Source organism: Etheostoma spectabile, chromosome 18, assembly GCF_008692095.1.
Source record: "Etheostoma spectabile isolate EspeVRDwgs_2016 chromosome 18, UIUC_Espe_1.0, whole genome shotgun sequence".
Taxonomy (NCBI): domain Eukaryota; kingdom Metazoa; phylum Chordata; class Actinopteri; order Perciformes; family Percidae; genus Etheostoma; species Etheostoma spectabile.
Window position 1 is genome coordinate 7,711,588 of NC_045750.1, and position 16,333 is coordinate 7,727,920.

A 16,333-nucleotide genomic window follows, 5' to 3' on the forward strand; every position below is an offset into this window, starting at 1 on the left:
CATTCAATTCCAAATCAAAACATGACCAAAATGGATCAAGTTTGTGTTCTGCCTTTAAAGAAAGTTGTTCAAAAAATAGCAGTATTTGCACATTTCTTTACAAACTCAAACACTTACTGTAAAAAGGGTTTGCTTTACTTTGAAACACTGCACTAATATTTAGTTGTATAACCTAATCTTCAAATCTGTGTTGCATGGAGTCGACCAACATCCGGCACCTGTGAACAGGTATTCCAGTCCAGGATGATTGAACTACATCCCATAATTCCTCTGCATTACTAGGTTTGACCTCAGAAATCATTTTTGATGACACCCCACAAGTGTTCCATGAGATTGAGGTCCGGGGATTGGGCTGGCCACTCCATAACATTAATCTGGTTCATCTGGAACTAAGACTTTGCTCGCTTACTGGTGTGTTTTGGATCATTGTCTTGTTGAAAGACCCATTTCAAAGGCATTTCCTCCTTCCGCATAAGGCAACATGACCTCTTCAAGTATTTTGATGTATTGCAACTGATCCATGATCCCTGGTATGTGTTAAATAGGCCCAAAACCACAGTATGAGAAACATACCAATAACAACCATGCTTTACGTTCTTCACAGTATACCGTGGCTTGAATTCAGTGCATGGGGGTCGTCGGACAAACTGTCTGCGGACCCTAGACCCAAAAAGAACAATTTTGCTCTCATCAGGCCAGAGAACGTTGCGCTATTTTCCCTTTGGCCAGTCAATGTCTCCTTTAGCAAATTTCAACCTATTCAGTTTTGTCTTTGCATGTCATGACTGTTGGTTTTCTATGACTCTACAACACTTGCTAGTAAATTATTTGCCATCCAAACATATCACTTCTACCAAAAAATTATTTATGAGGTTAGTGATTTTGGACTCATTTTGAACACAACTGTAATTAAAGTTCTTGGCTCCTTTCATAGCCACTTGCCTGCATCATTTTGAAATCAGAAGCCTTGCATATATATTGGTGGTCTTAAGCAATTTTTTTTTTTTTTAAGAATAACCACTGGGAACAATTATTGACAGGAAGGTCTGGGATTTATCACAAATAATATTGGACAGTTTGTGGAAAGAGACTTTGTTAAAAGGGACATTTAAGACTAAATTCCACTCACCTTCATCGCACTGTGGTGCCAGCATGTAGAAAACGGAAAAGCTTTTGAGATGTGTCCGATCCTTCAAAAAGGTTATCAACTGTGGTGATCTGAACACATCGCTTTGTCAAAAATAGAAAAACCATGCCAAACATTTACATTTGTCTTAACACTTTATTCGTTTGCTTTTCTTGAATCAAAGCTTCTTTATACCTACAGCAAATAGAATCATGAAATTTTGGTACAATGAACAAAAGTCAAGCAAAAAAAAAAAAAAAATACAGTGTATACAAATGTAATTGCCAGTAAAATAATGCTGAAAAAAGCCAAGATGCCTGTCCCTGGAGTCCAGTCTAAAGGCGGTCTTGGTTTGTCCACTCTTCAATGTTCAATCCCTTTTTCAAAAATGTACATATAGAGAAGCTGCACAACTAACATCCTCTCTGTGAAATAACTAATTTTGACCAAAAAAATAATCAATCACAGTAAAATCAAATGGCCAAGTGTGTGGTGGCAGTCAGCCTTTTTATGAAGGCATCAGAACAAAGCCAAATAAATATGGACACGGCAATTAAGAGGCCACTGGTAGAGTCAGAGTCCTTGAACAAGTTGGCAGCAGGAAGTCCTAACTCTGGCAGACACAGCAAACGTGGATGCCACAAACTGAGTCCACATAGAGGCGATATAGCACAGCTAGGAGAAAAGTCCAACTAGACCAAGTCTAGACAAGTCCCTGGAGTAGCTTGTAGCAAATTGTATTCCTCAATATCAGACGCTGACACTCAGGAAACATCTGTGGAGGACAAACATTGCAACAAGAGCATGAGGACACGTCAATAATACATTTGTATCATACCAGGAGATGGCTACAGAGCTCATCACTGACTTGTACAGGAGTGTAGGTTGGCCGTATGTCAGTCCGAGTTAGGGGTGTCACAACACAAAAATTCAGTAGTTGTGACTAGGGATGCGCATCGTTTGGATTGGTGACAATACCAGTAAAATAACACGATTCTCAATGCCAACTTATACCTTGGTAATGGAAAAAGTAATTTCTAAGATTCCATGTACTTTAACTTAAAACATATTCTTTCATTAAAATATTTGAAAAATATAAAAATGTCATAAGATTTACAAAACGTGCAATAGAGCATAGAATAACATAATCAAGCGCATTTAAGCCAAGAGATGGGGGTTGTAAAACAGAGAGAGAGGACCGCGAGATGAACCAGAAGTAGAAGGGCGTAACTGTAGCCACCTGTTCACGACCTTCTTCTAAATGTATCGACAGAACACTGAAGCGCATACCGCCCCCATCAGCTCCTGAAGAGGCACAGCACCGATGCTGCCAACACTGGCATCGTCACCACATTACAGTGCTTCCTAAAAACAAATCTGGCATTGTTGCCGTTTCCTCATTTTAGAACCGAAAGGTACCGTATCGGTTCTGGTGACATCCCTTGCCAGAGTAGATATGGATTTTAGTATAAAGCACCCCTTTAGAGACACTGACTGTGTAACATACCACCTTTTATCTCTTCTACAGGATAGACAGACTGGCTTTCAGGAGTGTTTAATCCTGCAGATTCCCAAACTCAAAACAGAGCTTAGTGTCATTCAAACAGTTCGCCAGATTGGATATCCACACAGGAAAATGGGGAAGGTACTTGAGCTTTCTGAAAGGGTCTTAACAAGCTTTGTGCTGGGGAGAGATGTGTATGATGGACTTGCGGTGTTTTCGTGTATGCATGTTAATTTGGTTTATAGTTTGTCTATTTATTACTTTGTTGTTACACCTCTATGGTCTTGAATATTGTAGTTAGTGTGGTGGGGGGGGGGGGGGGGGGGGGTTATGTTCATATTTCAAATTGTATGTTTGGTGTGTTGTGTTAAAGATAAATAAAAATTGTTAAATCACAAAAAAACTGAACTTGGCAAAAAGACTGCATTAATTTGGCTTAAAGCAGGCGGAATAAGGGCGGCCTCTGGCTCACCCGGTAAGAGCGAGAGCCTCACGGAGGCCGAGTCCTTGGCAGCGGCCCGGGTTCAAAATCCAACCTGCGGCCCTTTGCTTTCCTGTCTGTCCACTGTCACTACATTCTGCTGTACCACTACTGGTATTTGTGAAGCTTAGCCTCACATTTAACAGCAAGCTACAGCAGTGACTTATGAGTCAAGTGTAACAACTGATGTAGATAGAAGAACAGTGGGATTAAACTTGGCTTCCAGAATGTATAAGAAAAAAAACATGTTTCTTAACAAATGTCCAGTTACTATAAATTTGAAATTAGTTAGAAGCAGTACTAAAACACTCAAGTCTATCCTTAAGTGTATTTTTATTTTTATTTATTTTTTTTTAAATCAGCCAATACTACAAAAGACCTACAAAATAAATATACTCACAGCTGGCAGGCTGCTCTCCGAACCGTCGCATGAGTTGATCATGCGTGAACTTGACAAAGGCATCATATTGCTCTGTTGGAAGAGTAAAACACATATTGGCAGACGGTATGGATTACGCACTACAAATTGTTTACTATGCCATTTAAAAAAAAAAAAAAAAATCATACCTGCAAGCTTTGTTGTCAGTATCTCGTCGTACTCCTCACGGATTTTGTCCTCTCGTTCTTTCAGCAGTCTTTCACAAATCATCCCAACTTGTCTGAGGGAAAATAAAGGCTGCTCTTTTCTGGTGGGTGATGAGGCACCTGAGGACGTACCTGTTAGAAGAGTTAATATCACACTATTAATACCACAGTCAGGACATGCACTGGAACAGCATTGCAATATAGTCATGCTCATATTGGAGAAGATATTACATTGAAATTGAATTGTCTAACTTTAATGCCAAGCCATTGTTAGAAATTCAAAAATTGAAAAAACATAACTTGTTGATGTGGATGGATATGTTAAGTAGCCAAAATCAAATGACCCTTCAAGAGAAAATGGCTAACAGGAAGGCATTGTCAGTCTTACAAAGTGGTGAAAAGATGGACATTTAGTCAAAATATCAGGCTTGTAACCATGTACGGTGGCTAGCTAATGGTATGCACGTTGTCGTCCTAACAAGGAACTAAACCAACCAGATTACAAACTTGTGTTTGAGCTGATCAGTAATATGATTTGTGAAAACTAGTCAATATCCTCATTAAGATGGGAGCTACCTGGTACAGCAGATCCACTGTGAACATTCTGCAGGTCCAGAGGACAGCAGCTGTCTGCCTGCTGGAAGGTGTCCAGGTGTCTTCGTTTCTGCAGCCGCTTGTACTCCTGTTTGATGTTGTGTAGAATTTGCTCTGAAACAGAAAGAATAACATCAGCTCCATTATATCAGTTAACTCTTCACACATAGGTGCTGCACTTGTATGGAGAAGAATCCATAATCCACAAATTTGACAATTTAATGTGGCCTTGCTGATGCAGTACATCATGACCTTAGAGGCAGTGTAAATCATTCTCAAGTTCAGTGTGCATCAAATACTGCATACTTGTATGTATTAAGCAGGCCTATCACAAAAGCATCCCAAACCTGACTTTCCTGTTATTCCCACACTTTACTTCCCCAAACCAATGTCAACTAATACTAAAAACCAAACATAAAATTTAAAGAAATCCTATAAAAAGGGCACTAAATACTACATTACATCAACAATATATGTAAACCAACAGGGAGAATTAACAACACTCAATTACCTTGGCAGACGTGTGGAGTTTTGATCATTTCATCTTATTCATATGCAATTAGGGTCTTACATAAATTTGATTTTAGCTTATTTCACATTTCATTATGTATACTTTTATCTTTATACTTTAACTTGCATTTTTAACATGCACTTAGACATAAGTCTTAAAATCACATCTAGTTTTTAACTGTTATTTTCTGCTTTTAAACTACTTTAATTAGCATTGTTGGGGGGAGGCGGACACCCACGGTGACAATAATTGCTTCTGTAACTTAACTGTTGTGTATCTGACAATAAATAACTTTAAACTTGTTTTAACCCTTGTGATGTCTTCCCGTCAACCTTGAAGAAAAGTTATCGCTTTTTCGGACATTTGTCACTTTTTCAATGTTTGGGTCCTTTTATTGATGTTTTTTCCAAAGTTATTTGATATTTCTAATGTTGACATTTTCAGCTTATTTTTTACGGCCATTTTTTGTGATGAAAAAACTGAAAATGGTTCAAATTTGACCCGAGGACAACACAAGGGTTAAACACCACTACCACAGACACCGGTAAAGTTCCACACGGGGTGATGCTAACATTGTCCAGATTACAATAGAAGTTGTTTTACCATACAGAATGTGATGACATTGACATAACATGTGGATTTAAAATCCCTAACGTTACCTGTGGTGAGTCTGGACGACACTTCCCCGAACGGAGAGGGCTCCATACGCAAATACTTCTGAGGTGAAGAGACCGGAGACATGATCGGGGCGCACCTCCTTCTTTTAGGTGAAGCCTGGTTCATTAGTGGATCAAAGTCCAGAGTCCTTTTCAGAGTAGCCCCACAAGCCATCACGCTAAAATGTGTCTTAAAAAAAACTAAAACACAAAAGCTAAAACTCCCTGTTATTTGGGAAAGTCGGTGACCTGGGCCCCGTCGCCTGTGCTGCTAGTGCTAGCTAACGTTAGCTAAGTCAAACGGCGGCTGCAATTCAGTGCGGCAGACAAATACGCACTATTTTCGTCTCTCGTTGCCTTCTGCTGATAAATCTCATATAGATCACGTTACTGAATATATATTGAGATGATCTGGCTAAAATGATCTCGGGTAAATTGTCTATAAAATCGGATGATTGCAGATTTGTCTGCACAAGTTCCGAGTACTAGCACCCACAACGGTTTATATTTCATTCCCTTCAACATGATCGGCTATGAGCATGCGCAAAGAGATTGTGGTATGTTGGTATTTGTAGTTTTTGTGCCCTTCGGGCCCATTGTTTAATTAACTTGAGTACTACATTTCCCGAATACCTTGAAACGGTCCCTTTTTTAAATTAGTTTTGTTTGCTAACAAAATCCAGCAAACCACCTCTAGGTTTCAGTTTCACTAAAGATTCTCTAAAACTAAACTATACCTTATCTGACTTCACTGTAAACGGTTGTTAAAATGTATTTTTCAAATGCACAAAACGTAAGAAAAGACATGGTCCGAGTTTAAAATGGAAATGAAAGTTCTACAAAAGATAAAGTAAAGACAGTTCTGCGGTGGGGGGGGGTGAGTCAAGGCATGATTTAGTAGCTTTCTTTAACTGTCTATGTTTAGCAGGCGTGATTAGACATGTAGCTACCAGGCCTGTTTTAAGGCTGCAAAACTCCCTGTCTGTGTCGTAGCTTTTGTTTTGAAGTAGCCACCCAGTCCTTTCCCTTCCATCATTACCCCCTCCTCAACCACCCCTGTACACAAACGTATTTTTAAAGGTACAAAAATGGAGGAGAATATGAGTGCCGCTTGTATTTCAACAATTTGACATTACGTATAATATTTGTTCTCTTAATACATCCATGATTGGTGTTCTCCAGCCAAAAAGAGCTAAACATTTCAGGACTATACTAAACTGTACTTTTTGTGTTATTATTCTGCAGGATGGAGTTAGAAAGTTTTCCAAATGTATTGGACTATATGAACAAAGTGATTTTTTATTTTAAGTTAAGTCAAGGTTTGAGATACTTTGACGTGCAGAATAGCCTACTGCAGCAATGTCCAGCATCTTGGTCCCAACTAGGCCTGCAACAAAATATTATTTTCATTGATCAATCTGCCAATTGTTTTCTCCGTTATTCATTTGGTAGGTTCAATTTCAGAAAATGTGAGTAGTTTAATTGAAGACTTTCACACATGGTGGAGTAAATCCGCCTCATGGCTTTTCACAGATGGAAGCATTTGGCAGAGAAATGAATACAGCCCTGTTGACATCTGTGGGAACAGATGTTGCATCTTCTTACTTCTCTAAGACAAGAGATGAAAAATAAAATAAAAAATAAAGAACAAAGCAGATAGTGGTGTCAGAAGATGTAGCATTCTCTTGCAAATTGTCGGGATTACAAGAAGTAACCCCAGTAATACTAAGAAAGCTAAAATCAATGTGTAGAAATGTTCTTTTTCCTCCGAAAGGCTGCCACTACAAACAATGTACGATTTACCACATGAGGGCACTAAAACCTCACTGATGACTTTAGGTTGCTGTCGGATTTGGCTTCCTCTCTCTTGAATCAGTGATTGTTGGATGAATTAAGCATCATGTACTGCAACCTCCTGTTTCCCGTCATCAAAAAGTCAATCAAATAACTGCAGGCGAAATGACAACCAGCTGCAACTTTATTCAAAAGTTTGAAAACAGCAATACTAATAAAAACACTTGACTGATTGTGGTTTTTAAGTCCTCATTAAGCCACCACTGTACAGAAGCCACTTGACAATTGACATTTTGATCTTCAATACTCAATAATACAAGAGGCAGCAAAGCATACTGATAAACAGCTGTCTGGATAACTTTACAACACGATAAATGTCTAGAGAACAATTGTGCTGTGAGATTTCTAGATTAAAAGTACTACATCATCTATTAGAAAAAACACATCTCCGATTATTTTACAAGGTCTGTTGTCGAGTATCCACACAATGCATACACACAGACGTCCATCCAAGTTGCCAGCCAATGAAAAGACCCTTGTTTATTTGTTTAGATAAGTAAAATTAACAGCAGACATATTTGTATTTAGAGTTATGCCAAAAGTACTTCAATAGGCCTGTGCATGGGTTGCTTTTATTTTCCGAAATGATGCCCCGCTGCAACAGAAGCACTTAGACAACTCACTGCATTGATCAAACGGCTTGGGGTTGGAAATATATCACCAAGTCACAAGGTATCACGCACATACAAGGCTGAATCCAGTAAAACCACACATTAGATGAAAGCAGCTATAGTCAAAAACCACTTCAGTTTGTTACAGTAGTGACCAGCACACTGCTTCCAAATGCAGTTTTGATGTGTTCAAGCTTTGGTCAAGAGCTTGTTGTTGTTGTTGTTGTTGTTGTTGTTGTTGTTGTTGTTGTCGTGTTGGCTGTATAGCTGAAGGAGTGGATTTGAACACATTATTTAGCAAGAAAACACTGTACAATTGTTAGGTATACATTTGAACAAAGACACATTACTCTAAACGTCTAACAGCTAGCGGTGTAAAGAAATGGACAACAGGGACAATCGTCACTGCCACAGAAATTGCCATTCCAGATTTGACACTCAAAAGCTGTAAATCCCTTTACCTCCATCTTATTAGAGTTTATTTGTGATGGTGATACATATGGTTGTTTTCTTATCTTGAACATGAATCACCTCTCATTTGTCAGATAGTGATAAATACGGTTGTTGTTGTTGTTTTCTATATGTTGAGCATGAATCACCTTTCATTTTTCAAAATCTCATAACACATTTTGCCACTCACTGAGTGTTGTCATAAATAAGTACAAAAGTGACATGTTTAATGGTAAGTTTGGATAAACAATCAGTCATTTGAACTTTTTTTTATCATTCCCTCGTAGAAATGTCTATATGCAACATAAAGCCTGTAGAAAGTCTGGTGCAAGACGTATTCTAGATGACACAGTAAAACATCTCGAATTAAAAATGTCAATAGCCCCTTATCCCATAAATGAAGATATATTGTTTTCAAAACCTGAATTCACAGTACAAAAATATAATATGCCTTCACTAACTGGATATCACTAAGTCTATGGTAAACAGCAGACTTATGATAGTCTCTGATAAATCCTTTCAAATCGTGAGTCCTTCCTATCAACTTGCAATATCATTTGGCACTTTGGCAAACCATGTACTCACAAACCAATGTAAAATAATGCAACCAATAAAGCGTCTATGTGAGGATGTGTAAGTCAATACTTTCAGGAGAGGATTTTCTTTTTCTTCTGGGATATCTAACTTCTGCTTTATTGTGTTGAATGGCATTGTTTGGGGAGGATGACATTTACACAGTTTCTCCCTTGATGGCCAATTAGACAGCCTCTGCAGAAGATTCAGTTGATACAGACATTGTTACTTTGGCTATTTTCACAGTGGTCTTCACACAGCTCTCTGCAGCCCTGTTGGCAGAAATGTTGGCATTTCTGTTCTGGCAGTCTGACTCGAGGCTGTTATCCAACTGCTGGGCACTGCCCTTGCAGGCATGGCAGGAGCTGAGGAAGGCACGCCGCATGTCCTTGCTCCTCAAGGCGTAGATGATTGGGTTGACAGTGGAGTTGAGCAGGCAGAGCATGCTGCAGAATGCAAATACTGTCTTGATGTCGTCGTCCATCCTCCAGAAGAGGTCATAGACCATGATGGCAAGCACTGGGCCCCAGCAGATGACCAGCACCACCAGGATGAGCACCAGGGTCTTTGCCAGACGGATGTCCATGCGTGTCTGCTCAGGGCGGGTGGTCTGCACTTTGGTCCCATCTGCTGAGTAAACAACGAGGCTCTTTTGGGAGGTGCGGCTCAGCATGCGCACAGCATGGTGGTGTGCTTTCCACAGGATGTATATGTAGGCGTAGATAATGAAAAGAACCAGCACGCTGGTTACACCGATCCAGAACAACAGATAGTTCTCGTCAATCAGAGGGAATATGTCTGAGCAAACAGAATTGAGACGTTTACAGTTCCAGCCCAGTAGAGGCAGCACTGCGATGATGATGGAGATGGTCCACATCACACAAAAGGCAATGACAGCCTTGGTCCGTGTCACAATGCGCCTGTAGGAAAGAGGCCGGTGTATGGAGATGTAGCGGTCAATAGCAGTGAGGAAGAGGCTCCCCACAGAGGCAGTGAACGACGCTGTGACTCCACCCAGCTTGAAGAGAAAAACGTTGGGGCTGTCCTTCCTGTGAAAGACATGGAAGTCCAGAAAACTGTAGACAAATATGACACTTCCAAGAAGGTCAGCCACAGCCAGACTGCCGATGAAGTGGTAGGATGGCCTGCAGCGGAGGGTGCGGGACTGGAAGATGACGCAGAGCACCACCAGGTTCTCAAGCACCGTAAAGGTACCCAGAGTCAGAGACATCACAGCCACAGCCAGCTGCTGGCTGGGGGTCAGAATCATGAAACACTCCATGTCCATGAAGTTCTCCCCACATTGTATATTGTTAGTCTCATCTCTGAATGTGCTCCTGTTGCCGAACAAGTCTGTGGCATTGGTGGGGTAGAAGGGGATGCCCTTGAGAATGAGCTCCTCATCCGCAGGTACTTTGTTTGGGAAGGAGTTGCTGCGGAAAGCAGATAAGGGCTTCTGCAGAGAGAAACCCACCTTGAAGTCTACATCATTCAGGGGGTCGTCATAGTTAGCGTCGTTGGAGCCCAGATACTGTAAACCAGATGTAATAGTCCGGAAGGTGGTGTCCGCCACACCATCCAGCACAGATTTCATGGCTGTGTCTGAGGGTAATGCTGCAGATGCCCAGACAACCTGCAAATGGAAGACAAGCACTTGATATAAAAAAATTCTTTAACCTAAGATAACCTTCACATTATGCAAATATTTGGAAATATTTTGTACAACTGTAGATATGGATTTTATTACACTTTATAGAATGCCTGAATTGGGCATAAACCACATTTGTTCTCTGAGAGCTGGTGTAGCTACTTAAATACCGCATCATGCACCTTATCAACACACATACAATTTTCTTTTTAGAACTGAAAACCAATTTTAAAAAACATGAGGGTGATGATAAAAACGCCTATTTTTTTTTTCTATGAGGTGCAGAATTAGACAATGCAATGTATCTCTACCCGTACAGACTGGAACACTATTGCAAAACAGATACACAACTAAAATCTAATTAAAAGATTATACAGTATACGCATGCTAATTTACTGTAAGAGTAAGATATAAAAGCGGCATAATTACTTTTAAATAATGTAAATGTATGCAGGTTTGGAAAATGATTTAGATATTTGTCTTTTTAGAAAGTCTTTTTTGCAGTAGTGCCGATTTATCGTTGATATGGTGCGAAAAGCAAAACTGCATTCAGGAATCCGAAATACTTCGTGTTGGGACAAAATACAGAAAGCATTTTATACTTCTAATAAAAGAAGGAAAACAATATTGAAAGCAACATTTAAACATTTAAAAGAAGAAAAGTGCATCTTTACCTTACATAATTTTTTCCAAGTGCGCAGAATCGTCCTTTATCACCGCGCGTTATTCCAAGTCAGAAGCGCATCATCCAACCAACACAGATCTCACATAAAAAAGAGAGACACACCAGTGTGCATGTGTTAGAATGAAACCACCACTATCATCATCATTATTCGTTTCTTTTTCAAATTCTATACGTAACATAAGTTTATCAGCTGTTGAAGTGTCTTCGCTTTGGAGGTGCGCTCCTGCTTAGTGGACACAGGCTGCTCCCGCGTCTCTCCACTCTTTCTCTCTGTGTGTCTTCACTTATGAAGCGTCGCTGCTACAAGCTCTGTGACGTGTTTTCATATAGCTTCATCTGCCCAACCCATGAAACTGCCAAGTGCGGTGCAAATGAACAAGGGAGACGACAGTGGTGGTGCGTGGTGGAGGCGTATAAAAAGGATCTGATTTGAATTCCCAAAGCTCGGACAAAGAGCCGGCTTCAACACAGCACAAAGCAACAAAAACCTAGATTAACAATAGCTTTGAATATCATATTCCTAATTCATGAGGTAATTGTGAAGACAATTTCTACATTTTGCAGGACAAAAAGCTACATTTCTGCTATGCAATCCCCACATAAAGGTAACTTTCTGTCTAGGCTTTTCTTTTTCTTTTCATGCATTCAAAGGCAGATAGAGGTTGCAGACTTAATTGCTAGTCAGTGCATGTCTGTTTATTGTGTAAATAAAGACTTTATAATTTTGGCCATTGAATAGCTGTTTGTTGACTTTGTACCTATAAAGTTTTTCACTTCCCTGATATTGTCAAATAAAAAAACAATTATTTGGAGAAGCCTACTGTACTTCAAACTAAGTCAGTGTTTGTATTTGGATTAAAATACAAAAGAAAAGTGCATTTTAGAGGCCAAATGTGTCATTTATACACTAAGAAATTAAAATTGAAATGAGCTGAGCAGTGATGTGACCACACAAGATGATTAACGCATATTGTTATGTGTTTTTTTTCTGATGTCCCTTCCCCTCAGATGAACCAGTTAGTTATCAGCACATTCAATCAGATTATACACCACCAAATTAACGAGTCAGATCCTGCTATGATTCACATTAGCATTGATACGGCCTTTGCCTGGCCTTAATAAAACAGATTAAATTCACTGATTATGAGTGATCTAATTTGCATGTATTCATTTCGCCACATCCTTGCAAACATGAGTGATGTTTTTTTTCTTCACACTGTCTTCCACATTGGCAGAATAAATGGCCAAGGAGGCAGGAGTTGAGCGGCTGCATTGTCATAGATAAAATCTGAATAGATTCAGTAATGTGACATTTAGCGGCCACAGATGACATAAAACTTTTATGCCACTTCAGGGACTGAAATGAGGCTATAACTCTATCATCATCACAGGTGTGATTATTAATATCGTTCAGCCATGGCTGCTGTCTCTGTCTGAAATGACCAAAATGTTCTACTGCCCAAAATCAGACGACCTTTGCCGTCAAAAACAGTCATAGTTTGAGTTTGAGTTTTATTGTTATTTGTTGATTTTGTTATATTCTGGGAACTTTTTTTTAACTCCTTGCTACTGTAGCACTTTGAGATTTCATTTGAAATGTAAAGGGCATTATAAATAAAATGTATTATTATTATTATTATCAAAACATAAAACTTGACTAATTTCAGGTTCATTTATAATTGATTTTGTTTCCTCTTTGTGGCAAAATAAGCAGCTGAGTTGATTATTAAATCTTATCATCAATCTTGAGGCAAACTGAGAAAGAGCACATTATTTACAGCCATGATCCGCAGGACTAGATACAGATAAAAGCTGAGCCCTCCACAAACTGATTCAAACCTGAGAGCGGCCCAAAAATAAGAGCCCTCCTTGTTGATGACTGATTAGCTCCAGCAAAGTAACTGGCAGATAAATGCCTTCTTCTAGGAAACATCAAAGGACTGAGCACAGAAAAACACTGGATCACTTCCTTTCTTTAGAGTTTCACGGATTTAACAGAAGCCTGAAGTCATGATCTTCCAGTTCAATGTTTTGTGTCGACTTCTGTTTCCTACATTTCTGGGACTATCTGAGCAAGGGTTGTGAAGTTCATGAGGTAATTTCATGCAATTAACTTCATAGGTGGGTACGTGTAGTCTAGCCAGTAAGCCAAATAACACTGTATCTATGCAAGTTAACCTTTATGAAGAAATCCATATCTCTGCCACCTTCATGATGGATTTCTCTATTAATCATATGTCAGGGTCCTTGTTATTTTTGAATTGGATTATTGAAAAAAAAAAAAGTTTTATAAGGGACTGACAACAAAATGAGATCACGTAAAAATGAACTCTATCCTCTATCTTCAATTTCAATTTTGGTGTGACAGCGGTAAGGAAAAACTTCCTTTTAACAGGCGTGCGGCCATCTGCCGCCACCAGTGGAAAGAGAATAATACCTAACTTCAATAAATATATTAGTGCTGTCAGTTAAAGACATTATTAATGGCGTTAACGCAAACCCATTTCAACTGCTTAATTTTTTTTTATCGCAAGATTAACGTTCTTTTTGGCCTAGCAAACTTTGTACTTTTTTTCACATGCTGTTGCAACAACTATTAAGGTTAGAAAAACTACAACACCACACCTGATCTAGCTAGACCGGAAACAAAACAAGCGGAACGCTGCACACTCTTGTTTGGGCTTGTGAGCCAGCCAAAGAGTAGTAACGTCACATCACTCTTGGTTACCCATAACCAAGAGTGGAAGAACTTCTCTCTACTATATAGTCGTCACTATAAGGCTTAGTTTAATCACGGCAAACTTTGCAAAATCCTGAACAGCTTCAAGTGTTTCTTGTAGATTTTACCATAAAATCTATGTCACACCTGCATTGGAGAAATTCTCACAAATTGATTTCCTGTTCAGAAATAACCCCAGAATGGCCCCAAACCTAATCTCCCAAAACCAACCCAAATGGTACCAAGTCACTCACTTCCCTTCAATATTAGTTTCAGCCGACAATAATGATAATTTACCCTTTTCATTGCTTAGTCAATTAACCCTTTTGTGGGGACCCAAACTTGTTGACCACTACGGTCGGCATTCTACACAGTGTCTACCAAGGGTGAATGTTAGGAAATTGCACATTATACAAGACTATATGCCAATGTTGTTTTCCATAAAAAAACATTTGCACAAAGCAAACCGATCCACTTTTCCATGTTGAGAAGAGCATTAAAATGAGAAAAAATAATGGGACAAAAAGAAATTAAGGGACATTTAGAATAGATAAAAATGTATGATTAATTGCGAGTTTACTATGACAATGCAATTAATCGTGATTAAATATGTTAATCTTTTGACAGCACTATTATGTGTATTTATGGTATATGGTGTTGTACAATATTAGGCTGTTTTGTTTTCACCATCATAACTTGCCAAATGTATGTACTGTATGTATGTATGTATGTACACAAACACACACACACACACACATACACACACTGCCAAATCCACCATACCAAAAATGTGACAATGCTAACATGTTGATGTTCAGCAGGTATAATGTTTACCATATTTACCATCATAGTTTAGCATGTTAGCATGCTAAAATGTGTTATTTAGCACTGAAGACAAAGTACAATTAGTTTAACAGGTATTAGATCATAACTCAAAGCACTGGACTGTTATGGAAGGTTGGTGAATGGCAGAGACGGAAGCAGGGGATAGTATGACGATTTTATGAAACATAAAAATATACAAAACCAAAGGAGTCCTAGAAAAGGGAGGCAAAAAGGTAACCCAAAATAAAATCCAAGTAAAAAAATAGAAACACAGAAACACTAAGAGGAACACACAGGACTACAACCTGGAGACAAAACACAATGATCTGACACAGGACAAGGGGAACACAAAGACTCTCGCGTGAACGTGCAAAACCTAGGGGAAGGGGGAAGGGTTAGGGGTAAGACAGAGAAATAAGATGCAGCCTAAATCCAGAGGGTAACGAGGCAACAGGAGGAAGGTGACACAAGGGCTGGGAAACAGGTAAAAAACATCAGGCAATCACAAGAGCAGGGAAAACCAAAAGACAGGAAGTAAAGCAATGCAGAAAACCAGACCGTCAAAATAAAACAGGAAACTGAGCAAAAGACAAAAACAGAAAACAGACTACCAAAATAAGACAAAACAACAAAACCATAATAGGACGTATTATAATGTTGACCATATGAGATTGACGATCAGTGGTCACCAAATATTTACAATTAATGTGTGGAATGTGCGTATGAAATCAGTTGTCAACGAATCCAGAAGATTATGTTATTTTCTGCTAGATAAGTGAATGTTTTTTTGAGATATTTCAGTCTATACCATTGTGGTGGACTAACCGAAACAGACTGACTGACCAACATTTTCATCACAAAACAGGACTCAACAAGTACATCAGTAACAGCAGTTCACTGTTTTGGCCATCAGTAACAATGTAATTGAATTTCATCCGCTTTTTTTTCTGATCCCAGTTACTGAGACTTTGTAATATCCACCACATGGAGCAGTTAGACTTTAGGCAGCAGGGCTGGCCAAACTGACTGCTGTATTGTGACAGTTTTCTCTGACTTGATGGCCATCTGCGTGTTAGTTGTGGTACATAACATTTTGTCTTCCAGTGACTCACACTGAGTCCATGGATCAGAGAAAAGAGCTCAGGGTTGGGAAATAAAAACTTGCAGTCAGAAAGAAGTATCTATTCCAGTTGTAATTTGACTAACTGATCACTATTCAGTGCCAAATGTCAGACTCCCCAGTTTAGGGCTGTTTGACACACTTTTTGCCATTTAAGCACATGCATAGAGGACAAATGTACCTTCTGTTCACATTAAAGTGCAAGAACCGTTGCGCCATTAGAATTTAAGTGTACTAGTGAAGATTTAATAGAATAAAGCAAAAGCAAAGTCAAAGGATTGGCAATTGACGATATGTGTATTTTGTTTGCCCTATCATTTTTGAAAGTTGTGTTCAAGCTTGTTGCTGCAGTGATTTCCTGTTTACATGGTAGATAGCTTTTTCTTTGCAA

General features: G+C 39.1%; 2 protein-coding genes across 4 annotated transcripts; both read right to left on the minus strand.

Moving 5' to 3' along the window:
- Window positions 1-1,302: 1,302 nt before the first annotated feature.
- akirin2 (akirin 2) lies at window positions 1,303-5,985 on the minus strand. Of its 2 annotated transcripts, none has more exons than XM_032543279.1 (5): window positions 5,461-5,984; window positions 4,273-4,404; window positions 3,679-3,828; window positions 3,512-3,583; window positions 1,303-1,901 (listed from the first exon to the last, which is right to left on the minus strand). In XM_032543279.1, exons 1-5 carry the CDS (start codon window positions 5,630-5,632, stop codon window positions 1,891-1,893), a joined length of 537 nt encoding a protein of 178 aa, XP_032399170.1. In that variant the 5' UTR covers window positions 5,633-5,984; the 3' UTR covers window positions 1,303-1,890. The 2 variants fall into 2 exon arrangements, with proteins under 2 accessions (XP_032399170.1, XP_032399169.1); XM_032543278.1 differs by lacking the exon at window positions 1,303-1,901 and adding an exon at window positions 2,410-2,453 and having other exon boundaries at window positions 3,491-3,583; window positions 5,461-5,985.
- Window positions 5,986-7,413: 1,428 nt separating this feature from the next.
- On the minus strand, window positions 7,414-11,657 carry cnr1 (cannabinoid receptor 1). Of its 2 annotated transcripts, none has more exons than XM_032543270.1 (2): window positions 11,273-11,657; window positions 7,414-10,578 (listed from the first exon to the last, which is right to left on the minus strand). In XM_032543270.1, exon 2 carries the CDS (start codon window positions 10,537-10,539, stop codon window positions 9,130-9,132), a length of 1,410 nt encoding a protein of 469 aa, XP_032399161.1. In that variant the 5' UTR covers window positions 10,540-10,578; window positions 11,273-11,657; the 3' UTR covers window positions 7,414-9,129. The 2 variants fall into 2 exon arrangements, with proteins under 2 accessions (XP_032399161.1, XP_032399160.1); XM_032543269.1 differs by having other exon boundaries at window positions 11,268-11,656.
- Window positions 11,658-16,333: the final 4,676 nt, after the last annotated feature.

Excerpts from the sequence above, each read along its gene's own strand:
- cnr1 (XM_032543270.1), bottom strand. The coding sequence starts at position 10,539 with ATGAAATCTGTGCTGGATGGTGTGGCGGACACCACCTTCCGGACTATT.
- akirin2 (XM_032543278.1), bottom strand. The coding sequence starts at position 5,632 with ATGGCTTGTGGGGCTACTCTGAAAAGGACTCTGGACTTTGATCCACTA. Across the intron at positions 4,405-5,460 it reads GTCGTCCAGACTCACCACAG|AGCAAATTCTACACAACATC; the intron begins GTAACGTTAGGG and ends TTTCTGTTTCAG. Across the intron at positions 3,829-4,272 it reads CAGTGGATCTGCTGTACCAG|GTACGTCCTCAGGTGCCTCA; the intron begins GTAGCTCCCATC and ends CTCTTCTAACAG.